Source organism: Protopterus annectens, chromosome 8.part0 (assembly GCF_019279795.1).
Source record: "Protopterus annectens isolate FY-2018-M chromosome 8.part0, PAN1.0, whole genome shotgun sequence".
NCBI classification, from domain to species: domain Eukaryota; kingdom Metazoa; phylum Chordata; order Ceratodontiformes; family Protopteridae; genus Protopterus; species Protopterus annectens.
In genome coordinates, this window is record NC_056741.1 from 1,371,639,262 (window position 1) to 1,371,661,898 (window position 22,637).

At 39.1% G+C, this 22,637-nt stretch overlaps 1 protein-coding gene across 1 annotated transcript in view; it reads right to left on the bottom strand.

Annotated features, from left to right (window-relative positions):
- DSCAML1 (DS cell adhesion molecule like 1) overlaps positions 1-22,637 on the bottom strand; it is a 1,743,400-nt gene that overhangs the window by 813,073 nt on the left and 907,690 nt on the right. Inside the window, exon 11 of the mRNA XM_044080956.1 lies at positions 19,829-20,069. Coding sequence (XP_043936891.1) covers positions 19,829-20,069 — 241 coding nt within the window. The remainder of the gene's footprint in view (positions 1-19,828; positions 20,070-22,637) is intronic.

Consider the following 22,637-nt stretch of genomic DNA (forward strand, 5'->3'; position numbering starts at 1 on the left):
CAGAGCTGAAGTTGCCATGTGGATGAAACCTCAACATAGAACTGAACGAGGTTAGTACATTTGAAATCCTTGAATTCTGAGACATTGGATGCAGGGGCTTTAGATATTTTTGAAGGTGAAAGACACATTTTTATGGTCTGCTTAACTAGGAAAAGAGATACCAGAGGAACAGTACATGAAGTGACCACATTTGTAAGGAACAGATCAAATATATGATGTCCTCTAGTGGGTTTGTTAACAATCTGTCCAAGGGAGTTTTTGTTTATCAAGTCTAAGAATGTCTGGCATACCCTATGTTGAAGGTATAGGTGCAATTTATTGATAGGTAGTTAAAATCTCCCAATACAATGGCATCCTTATTACTATGGAATTCATCAAGAATATTTAGGAATATTATATGATCATAAATGGACATGAAGAATGTTCAGGGTGATCTGCAGTTCTATGTTTTCAGTTTGTGTGTCTCTGGAAATTTGCCTTAAGGTGTCATGGTCCATAATAAATATGAAGACCCCCAGCTGTTAGGCTTGAAGGCATGGTAGGCACCAAAAAAATAGATATGGTAGGAGGACTGTCTTTACATTTAAACCAAGTCTCAGCAATGACACAAATGCAGATGTGTTCATACAAGACAGCCTCAAAGATCAGGCAATTTGTTGTTGAGGACTTCTGGCATTGAGAAGAGCCACATTAATGTGATCCAAGTTTCAGTTAGATATATTTACCACTTTAGAATATCCATTAACTGTCACTATGGAAGTAGCAAATGTTTTAGTTAGTATGTGGAAGCCAAGGAGAGATGGAGAGCTATGTAGGCCAAGCATCTTGTCCCACAATGGCAAATACTGGATCCCGCTGGAATTACACCAACTGTTTAACTGATTGTTGAATCCATTTATTTTTGTACTTGGTTATCATTATTGGAAAAGGAAAGATTCCACTCAGGACCAGTGTCTTGCAGGTTGCCTGCATCTGTCACATGCACTGAATGGTCCAGTATGTCTTTCTGCAAGTCCTTCAGGGTTTTTCATCCCAAGTCATTCACTTCAATATGTACCACTAGTATGTCATTGTCATACTTGTCAACTATAATGGTCTTTAAAGCCTTTGTGACACCCAAGACACTTGCACTTGAAAGACAGTCCACTATAAACATATCATTGTCCAGACTTGTGAACTGAGAATCTAGGTGCCTAATTATATAGTCACCCATCACTAAGGCACTTTTCTTAATACAGTGGTTAGGAGTAACACATTTGAAGTGATTTGACTCTTGATGACTCTTAGCAATAGGTGTGCATGAAGGAAAAAGCAGCAAGAAAAAGCTCAACATAGTACTTGACCAATAGTAACACACTAGAGTTTCAACTTAGTAGCAAGCACAAGTCTGGAACTAGTCTGATTTCCCCTAGTGCCACCAGAGAGGAAAAAATACAATTATTTAAACTGAAAAACAAGGTCACTAAATTCAGCTAGAAATAATGCAGGTTATATTAATACACTCAACATTAAGCAAGTCAAGCAAAAGTCACTTAGCCAGGTGGTTTTGGTTTCAGTAGCAGTTAGATCAGATTTATACTGGTCTCCACCAGGAGAATTTAGCTCAGCATGTTGCAACTAACAACAAATGAGAAGCTATCCACATGAAACACCAGCTGCCATTAAAAAAGGAATAATTAGCACAGCACAGAAAATATTGCATGATAACTATTAGACTCAATCAGGGGAGGTTAGAAAGGATTGGGAAGAGAGATTGGATAAGCAATTCACAAAGACACAATGGGAGGATATATGTATGCCTCCCAAATATGCAACAAAATCTAGAAGATTTAGGATTTTTGCTTGGAAATGTTTACATAGCTATTTTTACACCCCAAGTAGACTCCAGATAATTCTTCCTCAGGTAAACAGCAAATGTTGGAGGTGTGACAGGGAATAAAGATGTACTTGGGAACAAATTTTCTGGGAGTGCTGTGGGTTGGTGGATTTTAAGGATTGTCTGCAGGATACACTGTCAGAGACGCTGGGTGGGTGAATTGGTGTGACGAGAGAGATGAGTTTTCTGAGCTATGACACAGCATCAGAATCGCCTAGACATGGTAAGGCCTTCTTGTTTATAATTATGGTGGCTGTCAAAAAAGCAATTATTAAAAAATGGAAATCAAAATCTAAATAATAAATAAATAAATAAATAAATAAACCAACTATATTAGAAGTAGTGAATATATAGTAACAGATAAAACAACTGGAATTGAGATATTTAGAAAAGGGTAGGAGCAAACTACATAGGAAAAAAATAGGAATTTTTGGGAATACATACAGGGGTGGAAAGGGATTTAAAAGAAGGCAGGAATTAAATGAGCTATGTAATTTTTGACTGAAAATGGCTGGGTAGACTATAAGCGATGTATAATGTTTGCAACTGGAAGAGCGTCAGTATGGTTTGTGAGGTAAAATGCTTGCAACTAGGATTGTGTCGGTGTGGTTCATTTTCATTTATATAAATTTATGATTGCTTATGTTGTACGTGATGGTTTAATAAAGATGTTTCTTGTTTAAAAGACCCTACTGCACCCACCTTTCTCTTTTACTCAAACTGTTGCCCTAACTTGCAAAAAAAAAAATTTCACATGTATTTGCATTTGTCTGTATTAAAAATATGTTTATCACATTCACTTTATTGTATTGTATGCTGTATTTCTCTGTGAATTTATTGTATGTTATCAAATTTATTTTATTGTATTGTAAACGTTATTTTCTCTGAAAAATTTATTGTATATATTATTTCTCTGTAACTGTTTATTGGAGCTTTTCTCCCCGGGCCTCTACTGAAAAAGGACTCTTCGTGGCCCAGTGGACTTCCCCAGCTATAAAACTGAAATAAACAATAAAATAAATAAATAAAAAAAGGGCAGGAATTGAATAATTTATGTAATGTTGTTTAGATTATATGATATACAGCAATATATATGAAGTAAAATGCTTGTTAATGCTAATTTAATACAGTTCGATTACTTTTGCATAAATGTAAATTTGCCTGTGTCACAAGTAATAATTCAATAAAGGTGTTTAAAAAAAACAGAAAACATCAAGAAGAAGCTTGATAGAGGACACAAACCAACAGCAACACACTCTTTAGCCACCTGAATTCATAATTTTCATCAAAGAAAAATCAAAGCCACTTGAATGCAAGAAATGTTTAATGGCATTGGCAAGGACTGAGAACCAAGCTACAATAAAAGTAAAAAAAAAAGAACTTGGGAGTATGGGGTTATACAATTAAGAAGTGACATCATGTGATGTACTCAAATGGGTGCTGTCAGACCCAGTGTGAGAGCTTCAGGAAGAAATTCCAGGGTCCCCGACATTAGCCATAGCTCCTCCCATGTTTGAGAGAATAAAAAGTGTGAGCCAACAAAATGTGTAGCTGAAGGTTCTCATATCTTGGAATGAAAACTGGAAGCAGTACAGCTTTACTTTATCCCAATTACAAAGACTGGAGTGGGGATGCACTGGTTAAAAATCAAAATACAACGGTGCTAATGGGAGTACACCACTGGCCCACACAACCAGTCCAAATTCAGCACTTAATCCTTACAAAAATGGCTTGGATCATAGTGTTGTTGCTATTTAAAGCTGGTACAGAGCAAGAAAATGGTTTACAGTTGGAAAGGCACAACGATAGCAAATAAAAACCCAAAATAACTTAGAGAGGGAGTATCAGTTTCATGGCATAGAAGGATGAAGCCTTTACCACAGCTCAGATGACCCAAGTTCACTTAGTGACTTATACTCTATAAGAGTACAGTAGGGAGAGGCAGAGGGTGGGGGGTGGAACTGAGTGAGGGTCTTTCATCAGCTTATCTATCTTAGGCACAGTTATGTATTCTCCTGTCAGTCAGGTGCCTGGTGGAGACAGATGGGTATTTCTCATCTGCGAGCAGGCTACCCTTACTATTAGCAGGGAGAGGTTGAATGGGAGTGTCAACCTGTGTGATGATCTGTAAGACATCACATGAACAAACTACCCTAGTTAGGGTGCTGATAAACTGGCTTACCGATACACTTCAAGCAAAGGCAATGCAGAAAGGTTATAGAGTTCCCTGTTCATCATCAACTAAGCTGAGCCTGGTGAGCTTTTACTTGAGCTGCACATCCAACAAAATTTGATTCTTAAAACGCTTAGCACAGATATATCCAGCTGTTTTGTTTTCTAAAAACTTGGCTGGACCAGTGAAAATCAGGGATCCAAGATTAACTGTTGTTCTTTTAATTGTTACAGTGAAAACTAATCAGTCTTTTGTTGTATAATAATGTTCCTGTTGGTAACCACTGACCAAGAACATACTGAACTCTGGCAGCTTTTTTAATCAAAATGGTTTCAAGGGCTGCTTAAATCAGTGTTACTAATGCAGTCACTTTCAAATACTACAATGGGCATACAAAGGATACTGCTATTTTTCACATATTATACTTACCATGAAACAAGTGGATGGAAGCTAGTTACATCTTTCTATACTGTATAAAGAAGATAATCATATGCTGCGTTTTAGGCTTTGTTTCTACATCACACAGTTCCATTCCTATACTGCACAGACACTCGTCATTTTGTCCATGTAATCTGTTTGACAACACAGATGACAATCTGTCCAGCACAAAAGAAAAAATGAAGACTTTCTATGTAACACCACAGAGGAAATACCAAGCAGTTGCGTACTGTGCTGTAATCAGCTCTCACTGCTGCATAATTTTGCTAACTCACTCAACCCAATTTATCCAGAGATCTTAGGCCTATCATAAAAACAATTAACATGATCACTGGTTCTGAAATATGCTCATATACTGACCACAAAAATATAAAGTCTGCAACACAGAAGGTACTTTCTGACACGGTAACCATAACAAAGACAGCAGGAAGAAAAGCAAAGTGCAGTAAAAATGTAGTTTATGGCCCAGAACTAAACCAAAACTGTTAGAAATAACTAACTACTAAACGAAACATAAAATTGACATGTTTACCTATGGGGTATTCTTACAAAAATATATTAAAGACAAATGGCACTGTTTTTAAACCACTTTTGTACAACAATAAAGTGATTTACAAAAAATGGCAGTATAAACATTTAGTCAGTTCATCATTTGGAAGGTCTACTGAAAATATATTTGCACTATACAGTTCCAAATTCTCGGGTTTCATTTTCCCCCTAAAAATAAAACCTAATAATCTTCATATCATTCAGTGCAATGTTTTCCAGGATGTATAGTAAAAGGTTTGAATGCATTTTCCACAGGAATACAGACATCTGGTCACTAACTTCATGTTTTACTAGACACCCCTGAGGCATACAAAAGAATTCTGTAATTCAGACTACATAAGAGCTTATTACTTACATTGTCACTGTTCATTCAGCTGTGAACAGCTTGCTAGATTATACTCACTCAGCAGACCCTTTGAGGACTTTTTTTGATTGCTTGTTAGTCAGGTATGCCTGCTAGACAGCTCAAAAGTACTCCGATTAAAGGACTTGCTCATGGTCACAACAGTATACTTAATGAGACTAAAAGGTCAAAAATATCCTTGCATATTAGCATCTCACAGATAAACTATAGCCCTTCTGCAGTAAACTTTCTGGCCGTAAATCATGCTGCTTTTTAGCAATTACATTTTTTTGACAATTTTGGTTTCATAGGCTAATTTATTTGTCAAGTCAAAACTTTTTTTGTCATGAAAACATTTTGTGTCTTATTTATGATTAACAACTCGAGTACTTAAGATAGACAATATGTATGCACATTATGTGAAAGTATAATTTTTATGTGCTATATGTATGTTCTAGTTTTAAACTGCAGCTGTATTAGGTTTACCTTCCCCGGTTTCTGATTACTGTCAGCAAAGTCCTCTAACAAAGCTTTTCATTTTTAAATGGAGCATTAACTTAAGTGTGACTACTGTTTCAACCTGGGTTGCAAAAGGCAAAAAAAAAAAAAAACAAAACAAAACTAGTGCTCATCCTCAATTCATGGCATCTTCGGAATTGTGCAAATTTCAATGTACAACATCAACAGCTATGGTACTATACAGCCCAAGAAAATGTTTTAGTGTTACCAAGACAAGTCAATAAATAGACAAAAACAGTTGCAACGTTTCTGATCAAAATTTAAGGAAGTATTCATAATCCTTGTGTTTAGGCTTAATGGGAAGTTGTGCTGGATGCACTCAAGTGCAGCTAAGGGAAGACTTTGAGATACCAACTGCACTTAGGCTGCCTGAACCAAACATTCACAAGCATACCAGAGGGGTTGACATCAGTTGCTCTTGATCTTGAAGGTATAATGTGATGTAAATGAGAAAAATGTGCAACTATTTTATTATGCATTAAGAGCTCTTTCCACCTTTACGCAATTCGTAGTCACTTTTTGTGTCCATTTGTGCAGTGTACATAAGGAATACAAAAAGCAAAGCCACACCTTTTCCATCTTCTTTGTAATAGGTAGAGATGCTTGCTTTCCCTGCCAGCAAAATTATTTCTTATTCTGAGATGTTTGTTTCAGTTGAACCAAAATCAGGTGTGCCCAGCAGCACTCAGTGGTCAAGAAGAAGGAGGAGATGATATAGGCAAAGGTTGACTCATCTAAACTCTGCAGATCAAGACATCCTAGACAGATTTAGAGTGGACAGGGATATAGTATGGGCACTGGTGAATTTGTATGACCCACAGCTGGGGATGGAGGGATGCATGGCCTTTCTACACTTGTGAATACGAAGGTATGTATAGCTCTCACTATACTTGCCACGGGGGCCTTCAAGAGCAAACTGGGGATACCCTGGTTATTCCAGGGTGTTTGCCTCAAGGATATATCAGCAGTTCCTTCTCATACTCTTGGCACATGTGCATCAGTACATCTATCTCCCAGTGCATCCTCAGGACTGATCCAGTAACATGTGTGCCTTCTATGGGATAGCATGTTTTCCTGTGGTGCTTGGTGCGACAGATTGCACCCACTTTGCCATTAGGGCCACATCTGGACTATGGGGGAGAGGCAGTACCAGAACAGGAAGAGCTACCCTTCCATCAACTGCCAAGAAGTGTGTGATGCATGGGGACATATCACCAAGTGTCAGTTCAGCATCCTGGCTGTGCCCATGATTCTCATGACTCTTCCTGCATAATAGAATTCCTCATGCTCACCTAGTTGGTAAGTGCAAAGGATTTTAATATGCATATTCATAGTTATTTTAGTATCAGTGGGGTACTATAGGCACTACTGAGTAATCATTCCCTTGTTGCTAATGTACTTCCCTCCCCTTTCATTTTCCAGGTAATGCAGGGTACCAACTTGAACCCTGGCTAATAGCACCAGTCTGTAACTACTAGGAAGTTGCTGTGGAGTGCTTCAACACCACTCTGTTCTAGACACAGACAGTCATTCAGTGAGTGTGTGGACTGTTGAAATACATTTTCATTACCTGAGAGTGCTCTCAGTATGACCCTGTTGCCGAATACACAAAACAGTTATGCACTGGGCTGGTGCCCAACTGCCACGGTCACTCACTGATAGTCGCAGTGCAGCTCCCTGTATCACTTCTCCCACCAATTATGATATTGACATTGGCCAGACAATGGGAATAGCATGGCAACCCCTCTGACAGCTTTGTGAATGACATACAGCTATGGAGGCAAAGAGGCAGTATATAGTACACAACTATGGGCCATGGCATTCACTTATTAACAGTGAGAGAAAAAAAAAACTTACACAGATAATGCTTTATGCATGCAGTGTTACTTGTGGGGCCTGATCAACTTACACTGTACATCAGACAACACATATTTTTCTATAACAGAAATGTTTTTTTATAAAATATACCCTCATCATTTGTACAGTTCTGAGGGATATGTGGCATAATGGTGTTTATACTAGCAGGAAATGAGTGCTGAGTGTTTTTATGGCTGTAAATATGGCTATACTGCAATTGTTACTTGCACTGTCCAGAACAGAGTATGTTGACTGTTAAGAAGTATAAAGTTCTTGCATTAAAAGACTTGGTTATCTCTTCCTTTATTCTCCCTTTGGTATACTTTTGTTTGTATTTTTTAGATTCAAGTTTAACATACTGCAGTAGCATTCTGAGTAAATGGACTGCTGGATAAAGAGTATTTTCCTTTTACTTATTTAAAAACTATAAGTTGCATTTGGAAGATATCATACACAATATCCCCCAAGAACAGTGTGCCTGATGTATCCACAGATCAAGAACAACTTGAACAAGAAGCATGCGAGTTTGATGCTGAGTTGCTCTGATGGTGTGACCTAATGGATGCAGGGAAACCTGTTGACATTGACCTAACTGTGCTGCAGGACCTGTACCTTGACTGAAAGGTTCTTTCACATGTTGTAGAAGTCTGACTGCTTTCTTCTTTATGGAATCCACTTAAACGCATGTGGCATTTCCTTGAGATTCACGTTGTGCATGGCCTAGTCATCTACCTTGAAAACAGACAGCTCCCCAGCCAAGGCCACCTGTGTTTGCAATGTGCATCTGGTAAACCTTTATGACTGTGCGCAAGGAAGCTGACATGGATGCTGTGTGTGCAACCATACTGCACATAAGAAACATCATGGCATTTACCCTGGCCTTATCCATTCCCATGTACTGGTGAAATTCCTCACATACACTTTGCAGTACTCTAACCATGTCTACCTGACTCTCAGTTGCAGTAGCCTGGGTCTGAAATATGTACTGGTACATCTGATGCTGATTAGCTAAGGCTCTGCATGCCTCTGGAGTTAACTGTGACATGTCTTCACCTGGCATCTCTGTGTATAAGGGTAACAGCAGGTACTGCTACCTCTGAAAGGAAGACAGGATGTGTATAGGAAGCGAGTGTTGAACTGCATTATGTCCTCCTGCTGTAATAATATGTCCTTTTTCTGCTGAGTGTATAAGCCCATGTCACTCCCTCAAGAAATATCCACTTGCTGTGGTGTAAGGAGTCCTGCCAGGACACTTTGTGACTGTGTGCCACTTCCCTCAGGCTGCGTCATGAGAAGTAGAATTATGCCATTACTGTTGACAGCCATCCTGTTGTCAACATTAACCTCCTGTGGTAAGGCGCAGCATAAGTTTGGTTCTGGTGCTGACCCTGTAAATCCTTATGTCACCCTGTAGATAGCCAGCTGGCTCACTGACAGGACCCAAAAAGTTAGAACTGGGGAGTCCACCTCTGTAAAGAGGCCCGTCACAAGCGGAATTGCTTAGTGAATGGTCCTGGGACCACTCTTTTTGGCATTTACTTCTCTGAATTCAAGGTTAATGTCAATGACCACTGGCTGACTAAATTTGCAGATGATTGCAAATTAACAGCAGTCATAGAATTCCTCACTGACACAAATGTTTTCAGGAAGGGCTGACACAGACAAATAACAAAATGTCAGAGCCATGGACTAAAACTAAATGCCAAGAAATGCAAAAATAGTATCTTTCAGGAGGTCATCCACCCCTGGTAACTATCATATTCACACTACACTGCTAAGAGCTGACCCACTAGTCCGGGACATGGGGACACACATAGACAGTATTCCAGACTTTGACCATGTTTTGTCAACAGTAGTGAGAAAATCATTCTATGTTGCACAACTTACAAACAAAGGCATGGCATCTAGGTCCAAGAAAGTCACTGTTCCACTGTATTTGGTATTCATCACACCTATCAATAAATACAATGCCCCCCTTTGGTATGTACCTAACCAGGCACATCCAACAACAGGAATGTCCACAGAGGTTCCTCACTAAAAGAATACAGGGTGCAAGTAACATGTCCTGTGCAGACTGCCTCAGAACCCTATCTGTGTATTCTTTGTTTATAAACAAGAAATGTCTTTATTAAATTATCACATGCGACATTGGCAGTCATACATTTAAATAAATGAAAACAAAACATACTGAAATAATTTTAGTTGCAAACATTATACAACACAAACCATATTGACATAATTTTAGTTGCAAACATTATACATGACTTGTAATCTATCCAGTTATTGTCAGTCAAACATTACACAGCTCATTCAAATCCTGCCCTCTTTTAAACCTCATTGCTGCTCTGCATCTATAATTCCCACAATTCCCATTTTTTTTTCTGTGTAATTTGCTCCTGGGTCTATATTACAATGTTGAACTTGTATAAGTTCGAACACTGTAATATCGAACCCAAAAGTCCGAAATTCAAAAATAGCATTTTCAGGGCTTTGCTATTTCCTCCACTGAGGTGCAATCTCGGAGTTGGTATATTTAAGTAGGGGGTGGTGTGGGGGCGAAGCCCCCACTTTAGTTCATGTTTAAGGTTTAATTTTTTTTTAGTCACAGAACAGCGATTTTTTTCCCAGGGAAAAAAATCGCTGTTCTGTGTTTTTGTTATTATTGGAGTTTGGACTTTTGGGTTCGATATTACAACATTCGAACTTCTGTTAGTTCGACGTTGTAATACAGACCCTTTGCTCCTACCCTCTTCTAAAGATCACCATTTGCTCACCCAGTACCTCAATTAGTCTGCAGAGAATCTTTAAAGTTTACCAACTCATTACACTCCCAGAAAATATCTTCTCATTTACCTCTTTCTTTGCCACCACACCTCCAACATTTGCTGTCTACCTGAGGAAAAATTCTTTGGAGCCTACTTAAGGTATAAAAATACCTGTGTAAACACTTCCAAGCAAAGATTCTAAATCTTTTAGACATTGTTGCATATTTGGGAGACATACATATATCTTAGCAGTGTTTCTTTGTGAATTGCTTATCCAGTCTCTCTTTCCAATCCTTTCTAACCTTCTCTGATTGACTCTTACAATTATCATGCAATATTTTATATGCTCTAAAAAATTGTTCCATTTTTAACAGCAGCTTCTGTTCAAAATTCTACTAAAAACTCTATAAGTGCTGGTCTTTCAATTAGGACTCCCTTATTTCTTTCTATTTGCCTATACCCTGTTATCAATCCTTGCTAGGGAAGGCAATCTCTAGCCTGCCTTGATTTCCATATTTCTCTGCTTTACACAGACTTTCATAAAATTTCCAAAATATTTCTAGTACCTCTACAAGATTTCTTGTTATCTTCCTTGTTATAGGCACCCTAAGCTTGGCAAAACCCTTTCCACTTTCTGTTGCCTGCGTTGTTGTGCTAAATTTTTTGTGCTCTGGAGTTATTATGAAAAAAGAGTTGCTTCATAGCAATCTTTCCAAACTCATGCATATTATCAAGGTAATCCCTTATTTTCTGTTTAGCATTCTGCAATTGTTCCTGTTCTTGTTCTGTGAGATTCCCTGTATTCTGCAATACATTAAAATTTATCACTCCCTATAAATAAGTCTTGTTACTTCTTAACTATATCTTTCTTTTGCTTCCACCCTATTTTTAAACTCCACTTTAATTTTATCCCATTCCCTAGCTATATTTTCAGAAGAAATTTCTATCTTCTGTAATAACTCCAGAGTAATTTTCAACATCCATTCCTTAAATTCCTCTCTTTTCAACAGACACATAGGAAAGCGCCAGTGTCTCATTTTTATTTCATTATCCTGCATTTTTATTTTAGTTATTATTGGCATGTGATCTGAAATAGTTATTGGATGTGTATCAAAACTTTCAATTAAATGTATATGTTCCTGTAAAATGTAATTTCTCTCTAGCCTAGCCTAGTTATCGTATCTTAGGAAACAAAATGTAAATTCACTCCAAACTCCTACTACTGATTTCACATCTTACATGCCAAATATTTTCATAATTTTTTGCAAAAATCTACACTCCTTTGTGATATTTTCCCTTCTGGGCCCCCGACACATCTTCACTGCTGAAAATCAAATTCCAGTCCCCACCTACAAGTAATACTCTATGCTGAAAGCTGATTATTTCTCCCCAGATTTTCTTAAATTCCATTATAGCAGTTTTAGGTGGAATATAAATACATGCCAGTGTGATCCTCCTCCCCTGCCAATAGCACCTTATTACTACACATCTACCGTTATTGTCTTTTTTATTCTCTTCTATCACTATTGGAGATCCTCTACTTCTCTTTTCCTTTGTTCCATGTATTCCGCTGAATAACAATCCTAAAAACCTTTTTTTATCCAATTCACATGTTCAATTCTTTCCAAATGTGTCCTGTAGCATAGCTATTTGCACTCTAAATTTACATTTAAAGATAATACAGAAAGTGTCATTATGTTAAAAAGCTGTTTTGATTAGTATCTAGTTCCAGCTTTTGTGTTATATGCATACACTAATACTTGGCAGGTTGATCTTTTATACAGTTGTTTCTTGTCAAATCCATTTGAGCCTATGTCACATCTTAAAACTTTTTTGTTTTATTGAAAGCCTACAAACAAAGAATACACCCTCAATACACCTCTAAACCCTGTTAACTAAATACTAACACATAAAACTCTGTACATCTTCAAACACTGAAGTTTTACTCTCCTAATAAGAACAATTGTTCCAAACTCACAACCACTCTCATAGACTTGGGTTAACCTAAACGTAAGGTTATCCATGCTAATATACATGGTATAGCCTGAGCTTCTACTAAGTGCTGTCTGGTTTTGTCTTATCTTTATTGCCTTCCAAGATTGGGGAAAGGCTTGAATGCTTTCAGAAAACAGTATCTCTTAGCCATCAAAAAAAATACATATTCTGTTTTTATTGCTCTTTATCAGATTGTTTCCATGGAGACATAAGGACCAGATAAAGAGCTGATTCTACAAGTATTTATTTGTTACATGAAAGCTTTATTATATTCATTGTTCTTTTTTATTTATTTGCTTTCTCTTAAAACCTGTTGCTAGTTCAAGGCAAGGGCCTTAATTCAGTAATTTCCCTATGCAAGAATGAAAATCGTACATCATTTTTCTTGTATCATACTCTTTTGACTGGACTTTGCTTATTTTTTTATGTTGCAGTGCTTACATTTCTTAAAAATGAACTTGGAGAAAGAGAGAAGGAAAAAACAGGGGCACCTGTTTACTTTAGTATCCCCATTACACTTGAAAATAACTGAGAAAACTTTATAGCATGCAGATTATATCATACATTATAAAAAATACTACTGTTAAGAACAAAATTTTCTTTTACTTAAACTTAACTCCCTTCCTCCTCTTCCACTCTCCTAGGTGTTCTTCCAAACATTAATGACATGAAGTACGGCATATGCTTTAGAGACTTCTACAAGTTTAACAAAGTAAAAAAAAGTCCATTATTTTCAGGTTTTCTTATTGTGTCATGTTTCACAAATATAATTAATGCTTTGTAATCCCACATATACTTGTCAGTTTCTAACTGTTGGTTTTATTCCTGTTTATCTCCGTCTCCCAAATCCAGGCCCTCCTTCATTTTCAATGTACTCTTGGTTCTTCTTGTCAACTATTGTGCTTTTTTCTGTCTCTCAAGCATTTTCTTTTGGAAACATTGGAAAAGGTTTCACTGGCACATTCCCTTTGTGGTCTTTAGTACCAGAATAACAAGAAGCAGAATATCATTCTGTTTCACAGCTCACTGTTTGCTGGAAAACTTTTATATTTCCTCCTTAGCATGTTCTGCATCAAAAGCAGAAAATTTCAGGTTTTCCCTACATGATCTGTCCTCTAATTCTACTATTTTTGAAACACTTCTTCTTGAGCAGTCTCATATTCAGCCAGCCTTTTCTTCATGTTGACCTCTGATTTTTGCAGTTTTATCACTTCATCTGAATATCTGTTTAAAGCTTCTTCAAATTTTCCAGCTTTTTGTTATTTGAGTTGATATATTCCATCAGTGTTTCATTTATTTTATTCAGCTGTGAGTACATTTGACTTATTTTTTCCTCTAGGTTACTGGAAGTCATGTCTGGCACCAAAACTGGAGCTTGCACTGCTTTTTTGCTGAACAGCTGCAGAATTCTTTCCAGTCAAGTTTTTTTTCCTCACTTTTTATGACTGATTTTCTTTCAGGTTCTCTGAACTTTGTTTTTGCTGGCATCCAAGCAGTGTACTTACTAGCCAGTTACTGAAATTTACCCAAAAATATGAGTTTACTTGCTATCTCTTCTGAGTTTTTATTTTCACACTGGGAGAGCTGAAATTAAGCTGTAACTTTATGTGCAGCCATCTTGGAAGTCCACCCTATCCCTGTATTCTGTCTCCTAAAAGCTGTCAAGGGGAGATCTATGCCTGGCATACAAGATAATGTTAGACCCTGCCTTGATGGATCTCTTGCATACCACAAAACAAACAGCACCAGATTTTCCTATTCTAAAGACTTAAACCTTGCCTGTGACATAAACAGGACCTGCTGAAGAGACAGGTTTGTATCCCAGAGACTACCCATTATTTGGAACAGGCTCCCTATCCATGTGAAACAGACTAACCCAATTCAAGTGTAACTTGGACAATGGAAAGGGGAACAGGAAATTCATTGCTGTTTTGGCACCTGTCTCTAATGGACACAGGCAGCCTGTAAATGATTCATCTTCCAATGCACCTGCTTAAACGTATCAAAGGTATGAGATCTTTCAGGGGATTTTGGATGCATGGCTAGTCTTAAAAAGGCCTCTGTGGTTCTTAGCCTAGTAAACACCTATGAAGGCATGAACTCATGTTGGCAGACCACAATGCTTTGCCAGAGATGGCCTGCACCTGTCACCCTTGGAATTCCGGATACTGGGTAAGGCTCTTGCCACCCCTATAGTGCCTTTTTTAGGCAACGTTCAAATGACAAATTCACCACTGTAACAGGTACAAGCAAGCAAAATCTGAGGGTAATGCTACTCAATGCTAGAAGTCTAAACCTCAAAATGCATTCACTCAAGGCACTCCTTAAAATGGAGAACATCGACATCTGTGCAGTGACAGAGACCTGGTTCAGGGCTCCAGAGAGCACCCCTGCATTACCAGGCTATAATTCATACCACACTTTTCGGCCACCTAACCTGGACCGAAACACTAAAGGTGGAGGCGTGCCCATATTCATTAAGGATATCCACACCTCCAGGCTAGTTGCTCATCATAATGCATCCGAGATTATCCAAGTGCAAGTAACTCTGAGCAAGACCGCAATCCAAATTGTAACTTGCTCCAGATCCCCCACCATGCCCCAGGATTCTCACTCCTTGTTTCTTGAAATATTAGGGTACAACCCAACACCCTAGTAATGAGTGATTTCAACTGCCCCACCATTAACTGGGAAAACTACTCATGCACCAACTCTTTTGCTCAACGTTTTCTGGAATTCATAAATTCCAACCCCTTGAATCAGCTTATCCACACCCCCACCAGGGGCAGCAATATCCTAGACCTGGTCATTACCAACATGGGCGACCAGTGTTTCACACCAGAGGTCAATTCCTCATTGGTCAGATCCGACCACAAGCTAATCAGCCTAGACATCCACATCCCGCCTCCACCCCCCATTAGGGAAACCACTGTAAAAAAGTTCTCCAAAGCCAACTTCACGCTTTTTAAGACAGAAGTGGCAAACTTTACAACACCCATGCAGACGAACAATAGAGGTACGACTGCTGAATCCTACACAAATGCACTTTATAAGCACTTACACGAGAGCATGGATCATACTATCCCTAACAGAACCAAGATGCTATCCTCCAAAATAAAGGAAGCCAATCTGGTGGTGCTCTGCCATAAACAAACTCTACAACAGAAGAAAGAAACTGTTGCAAAAAAGAGTAAAATCCCATGACTGGAAGAACTCCCTGGTCAGCCTCAGTAAGAAGCTGAGATCCCTCATAAAATCCTCTAAAGCTAGTTATGAAAACAAAACTGCCACTGATTCTAAAGACAACCACAAAGCATTCTATAGCTATGTCAAGAATCTCAGTGGCAACACTCAGATCTGCTCTGAGTTACAGCACAATGGTACTAAATATACAGAACCAACTGATATTGCCAACATCCTGGTAGATAGGTTCAGTGCTAACTTTACCCCCCCCCCCTCACCCCCTAAAGGGCCCATCTCTATACCAGAAGAATGCAAAGTTCCTGTAATCATGGCTGCACAGGTAAAAACCACACTCTCCAATGCCAAGAACACAGCATCAATGGGACCTGACAACATCCCAGGCCGCGTTCTACATGAACTACAGAATGAACTGGCACCCCACCTAAGCACCATGTTCAATCATAGCCTCACCTCAGGCTTTGTGCCCACTTAATGGCGCACAGTAACAGTTATCCCACTCCACAAAGGGGGAGCCACCATGGACCCTGGGAACTACCACCCCATTAGCCTAACGAGCCTGGTCTGCAAGGCCATGGAACATATCATCATGGAACTTACAAACAAAGACATTGGTAATCTCCAAACTCTGGACCCCACCCAGTTTGAGTTTGTAAAAGGCAGATCATGTCTCCTAAACCTGACTGATTTCTTTGAAGCAGTCACCAAAGCCATAGATGAGGGTAATGTGGTTCACACAGTCTATCTAGATCTCGCCAAGGCTTTTGACACCATCCCCCACTCTAGAATTATAGATAAACTCACTAAACTAGGTATAAATCCCTATGTCACAAGATGGGTTGCCAACTGGCTCACTGACAGAACCCACACTGTGAAAACAGAAGACACCAAATCCAACTTCAGACCAGTGACAAGTGGAGTACCACAGGGTTCAGTCCTGGGTCCTCTCCTGTTTGGTATCTACTTTTCTGAAGTACAGGCTAACACAGAAGGTCTTTGGCTAGTGAAGTTCACAGATGACTGCAAACTACGAGCCATAATTGAAACTCCTAACGATGTGGACATCCTACAAAATTGCCTCACTGAGACAGATGCCTGGTGTCAAAGTCAAAAAGTGCATTCTCATCCCCTTTGGTAAAAACTCTGTACCCATGAGCTACCACATAGGTGGTAGTCTACTTAACACTGAAAGTATGATAAGAGACCTTGGGACACAGGTGGACAGTAGTCTCTCCTTTGACAATCACATCGCCACAGTAGTCAGGAAATCCTTCTACGTGGCACACCTCATCACAAAAGGTTTCTCATCCAGGAAAAAAGAGGTCATTGTTCCCCTCTACTCGTCACTCATTAGACCCATTATAGAGTACAATGCCCCTTTTTGTATGTACCTCACAAGACATCTACTACAACTGGAAAGGCCACAGAAATACATCACAAAGAAGATTACTCACCTCAAACAGATGCCCTACGCAGACTGTCTCAAAAAACTCCAGCTTTACTCTGTCGCATATCGCCTACTCAGAGGCGATCTCTGCCTAACATACAAAGCAATGTCAAACCCAGAGCTGTTGGACATGCTCCACTTAAAGAAATCCCAATCCCTTCGAGCTACACGCTCTAGGGACCTAAACCTTGTCACCACAATAAACAGAACATGCTGAAGGGATAGATTCCTGTCCCAGAGACTTCCCATACTCTGGAACAAACTACTTATCTATATCAAACAAAGCTCCTCATTAGCACTCTTCAAAGAAATCTTGATGATTGGACGGGAAATAGGAAATTCACCCCAGGGATCACCTCTGTGGCTCTGCTCGACAGGGGCACATGAAAATAATTTTCTTGGGTGGGGAAAGCCAGGCTACCTTTTTGGTTAGGCTTGTATACCTGATGATGAAACATAAATGCGATATATGAACTTGTCAAGTCAAATAAACATCAGCATAATGTAGCAAAATTAGCTAACTTTCTACGCTGTAAGAATGTAGCTGTTGTAAGGGTTTAAAGGTGCTGGTATCAACATCACCTCAGATGATTCCTGCAGCATCCTCATCTGCATCAAAATCATTATCCCTTATATAGAGAAAGTACTCCTCATCCTGTTTTAAGGGTTGGAGTATGGAAGGGCCACCATCAGTTCTCCCATGGGCAGTTGCATTCTGCTTAGCTTTTGTCCTGAAGTCCCTCTGTGTCATTGACCTTTTTTTCTGCACAGTGCCAGGGTGCAGTTCCTTGCCCCTACAGCACTAATGTCACTATTTGAATGCACTCCTTGGCTCTCTCTCTCTCTCTCTCTGCATGTTTTGTCTCCCCTTTTCCAAAAAGGCATTTCTCATATGTCCATAGAGAATCCATAACAATGTGATTCCCCTCTGGACTAAAGTTGTCTCTCCTGTGTCTTGTTCCCTGCTGATGCATTATGTTGTAACTTATAATCACATATCATAACAAAACTGATAAAATGACACCTGCCGTCCTTGTATGATATTTCCAAGAAATGTGGACCATGCATACCACTGCATTATACAAAAACACATAAATGGTGATATCCACATTACACAACTACTGCTTTTCATTTTTTCCATACTGCCTGCATTTTCTACTCATCTATTGCACTAGTAGTAGACATGCCTGTATCTGCTGTGGGTCTATATTAGATCACCGAATGCTTAAAAAAGCGAATGGTGATTGATCAACCCTATGTAAGCGAAAGTTTAAAATATCGAAGCAACAGAAACCCAATTTTTTTTCCTAGGGAAAGAATTCAGTTGTCCATTTCTGTTGCTTTGGTATTTTCAGCGCTGTGGTGGAAAGTTACGGGTTGGGTTCCAGTAAGTGTGTGATTGTGTGGATGTGTGGGTTAGGGCGGGTTAGGTGAGTTAGGGTTAGGGCACGGGTTAGGTAAGTGTGCGATTGTGTGGACGTGAGGGTTAGGGCGGGTTAGGTAAGATAGGTTATGAAGCGGGTGAGGTGAGTGTGCGATAGTGACGGACCTTAGAGTTAGGGTTTGGGTTAAGGTAAGTGGATAGTTAGTGGTGTGTGTATAGTTTAGTGTAGGGTTAGATGTCAGATTTTAGGTGTATGTGTGTGGATTGCTGTTTGTTTGGTGTGCTTGTGCTGTGTGTATGTGTTTTGGAACAGCGATTTTTTTTCGATATTGTAAGCTTTCGCTTACATAGGGTCGATTAATCACCATTCGCTTTTTTAAGCATTCGGTGATCTAATATAGACCCTCTGCTGTGATGGTGTGGTACTCAGTAGGATAAGTAACATCATATATTCACTACTTAATAACATCAGCTGACTGTCTATACCTGTCCTTAAACCATTGGTTGTGACCACTGTCAGCAATAAGCCACTTGACATACGTAGATGCACTGAAAATGGCATTTTACATAAATCCAAACATGGTGCTTATAATCCATCAAAATACTATTTACTGTCATCATACTATTAACTGTCAGCTGCCCTCATCTCACCTCAATCAGTATAGATTTTCTTAGTTCTCAAGAGATCTGAGCAGACTTCTGCTGATATCTGCTTACTGACAATAATTTAAAGCATTCATAACTTTACATACATACATCTCCTTCTGCACATAAATAGGGTGGGTTTTCCTCATTTTACATCTGTTAAGATGTGTGAAGCTGCTGTGGGTGTTTGGTCGCAGGGATAAGATTTTACAGAATCAGTGCCATTTTTTTCATGCTTAGCTTAAATACAGGCTCAGTATCAATATTCGCCAATTACTGTTGGGCATATGCGGTGGTGGTGCTGCGGTAGCGTTGTCGCCTCACAGTTAGACGTTGCCCGTTCGATTCTCAGTTAGAGCGTCTTCTGTGTGGCGACATGCGTGAATGGGCGTTCCTTCGTTGAAGGTTGTACATTAGGCCTGGCAAGCCAGCACATAAAAATCTACTGCCAATCATTAGCAGACCGGAGTTCCGCTGTGGCAACCCCTAACCGGGAAAAGCCAAAAGACACAAACAAACTGTTGGGCATATGTGAACTGCTGGACTCTGAATACCACTCTTAGATTTTGATAAACAAGTGCAGCTGATATAAAGCATAAATAAAATTAAAGAGAAAAGCCCGTCCTTTGTTCTTACCATCTTCCAGTGTAGTTGCATTGATTTCACTGGAGGAAGGCCCTGTGCCAGCTCGGTTGAATGCCTGCACAACTACACCATATTGTGCAAACTTTTTCAAGTTGTCCAGAGTGTATACTTCACTGTCTCCTGTGGCTTTCATTTCCACAATGCTATACTGCCCACTGCTACCTGGTCCATTCTCCCGGTATCCGATCTGATAGCCACGGATCACCCCATTCTGGAGTTCCTTTTTTGGCGCCTGGGATAGAGACAGAACAATAATGAAAAACAGCATAAAAAGTATGAAGGTTAACAACTACAGAGTTAGTATTCTTTATTTATATGATATCTTTTGTTTCTCATAAGGATTTGCTAACATAAAAACATTTGTAATTGTCTGCTTACAAACTCTTCCTGCTCATGCTTTTAATTGGATCCTGATGAAGAATACAGCATGAGCATTAATTGTGTTCACTTATTTCTCTTCCACCACAATGATGCGTACATCTAGCCTTTAGTGATACATAAAGTAACCATGTTAAGGCAGTACACTTCATGGTCTATCAGCATACATTTTAAATCTTTCTTCAATACAATGCATGGCACAACGTTGGAAAATAGCATATAAGTGTGACATTTGATCAAACAGGAGACTGGAAATGTAACAAAGTAGCACAAAATGCACTCATATTTTACAATGGTTGTAGACTGCACAACAATAAAAACTTAGTATGAAGTTACACTTTAAAATATCACTGGATAGCATGTAAAATCACATTCTTCCTAAAGCATAGCAGTTTTCTGAGAGCTAAAATAAGGAACGTATTTTACAAAACGTGACAAGTGAAAGGAATAGGTTAATACTAGGCTGTTGATCTAGTGGAGCATGTGGAGCCTAGCCAATGATATCATCGATTTACCAAGACATGAATTAATATCATACCTTGACCTAATTCCAGACCCTTTCCATAAGGGCTAGAAGGGCCAGACCAGAGGAGTACTTAATGATTGCCCTGCTAGTCATCCAGGTTACGCTTAAAAAGGGTCAATGAGCTCCTCTGTTTTACTTCTAAGGAGAAACTCCAATAAAAAAGGAATTCTTTGTGAAATATGTTTATCACACCAATAGGTCCTATTTATGCTTCAGTGGAAGGTTAGGAGTCTCAAGCAGGTGTTTAGGGTGGTATTAGATTTGTGGATGTGCAGAAAGTTACACAGAACTGCATCTTTCAAAGCTCTGTAAGCAAGGTAGAGATCTCTTTTCAACAGTCATTAGAAAATGGAAAAGGGAGATAGTGCTTTATGGTGGTCAGCATAACTCAAGGAGGACATGCCCTTGATGTTTTGGAAAGAAAATACTGCAGCCTTTTGATGTGGGTCATAAGCCTGGATGAGTACAAACCAAATGGGGGATTACATTCTATTACTGGTCTGATAAGGAAGGAGTAGAAGAGGAGGATGACTTTCCTGGACCTAGAATATTAGTCTTTCTATACAAAAAGATTTCCTAACAACAGTAATCACATGATGGTCAAAGGATAGTTCATGGTCTATGAAGGTTTCCAGGTCCCTAATGACTGAGCCACTTTTATGGTTGTCATATATGTGATAGGAGCAGAAGTGCCTAAGCATGCTAAGGGACAAAATGCTGCAATTTTGGGATTTAGTTTAAGTCTGTGGTCTATGGTTCACTTGTTAACATGAAATAAGCATTCCTGGTGACTACTCAAGTCATATGGGGGCTTTTATGATACCTCAGAATTTGCAGTTATCAGCAAACTTTGTTAGACCCAGAACTTTGGCATCCGCTTTATCATCAGAGAAGTGGAAACCAAAGAGGACTGATCCCTGAGGGACATCGGTACCACACTTTTAGTTACGAGAGGGACTGCAGCACGAACAGACTGAGTTCTATCGGTGAGGCAGTACTCTATTCAGCTTGTAACATAAGAGTTTACATTTAACTGGATTAGGTTATCAATGATGCCCAAGTGTGGAATGGTTTCAATTGCTTTATCCAAGTCAAGGTATGCCGTGTGAACTAATTTACCAGAATCTAACTCCTTAATCCACCAGGTTCAAAAGGCAAAACTAATTGGTTTGAGCCCAAGTTTTCAAGAATGTCTATGTCCATGTTTAAGAAATTGACAATGATGAGCTCCATTGCCTTGCAGGTAAAGCTAGTGAGACTGATGGATCTAGAGTTTCCTGGGTCTGCTGTAGTTCTCACTTTGTGGAGTGGTATGACTATAGCATTTCTCTGCACTTCTGGCATATTGTCATGGGGGGAGCATAGGCATGCTACTATTCTGTGAATAATTTGGGGGAAATAGATGGAATTCTGATTGGAATCTGTCCATTGATATGTTAGCAATGCTCTAAGGAGATGATTATGTGATGTTATTTTGTATTAACTGAGGGCATTGCTGGTTATTCTTTCTTAGGCTACTGACAAAGTTGAAGAAAGATTTTTGATTATCATTAGCATAGGTGTTCATTCAAAATTCATGCGTGCTCTTGGAGGATTTGATTTTGTCTGTTTTGTTGATCAGTTTCAGTTCTTCTCTAGCCAATGGAGAATTATGCTTGGTTTCACTGGCTAAGAGTTTCTTTCTCCTGTTGTATGTTTTGTTGATACTGTATGGTTTTATTCTCAAATTTAGCACTATATCTATATCTGCTGGGGAGCAATTCCTTAATACTAGCTTGGAGGTGGACATAGAATTCATATGAGATAACTGCAGCATGTGAGATAAAGTCATCTAGGTGACAAGGGTGTTTGAATTTCATCAGCTCATCAGCTAGCTACAGTAGATTTGCCTTAGAG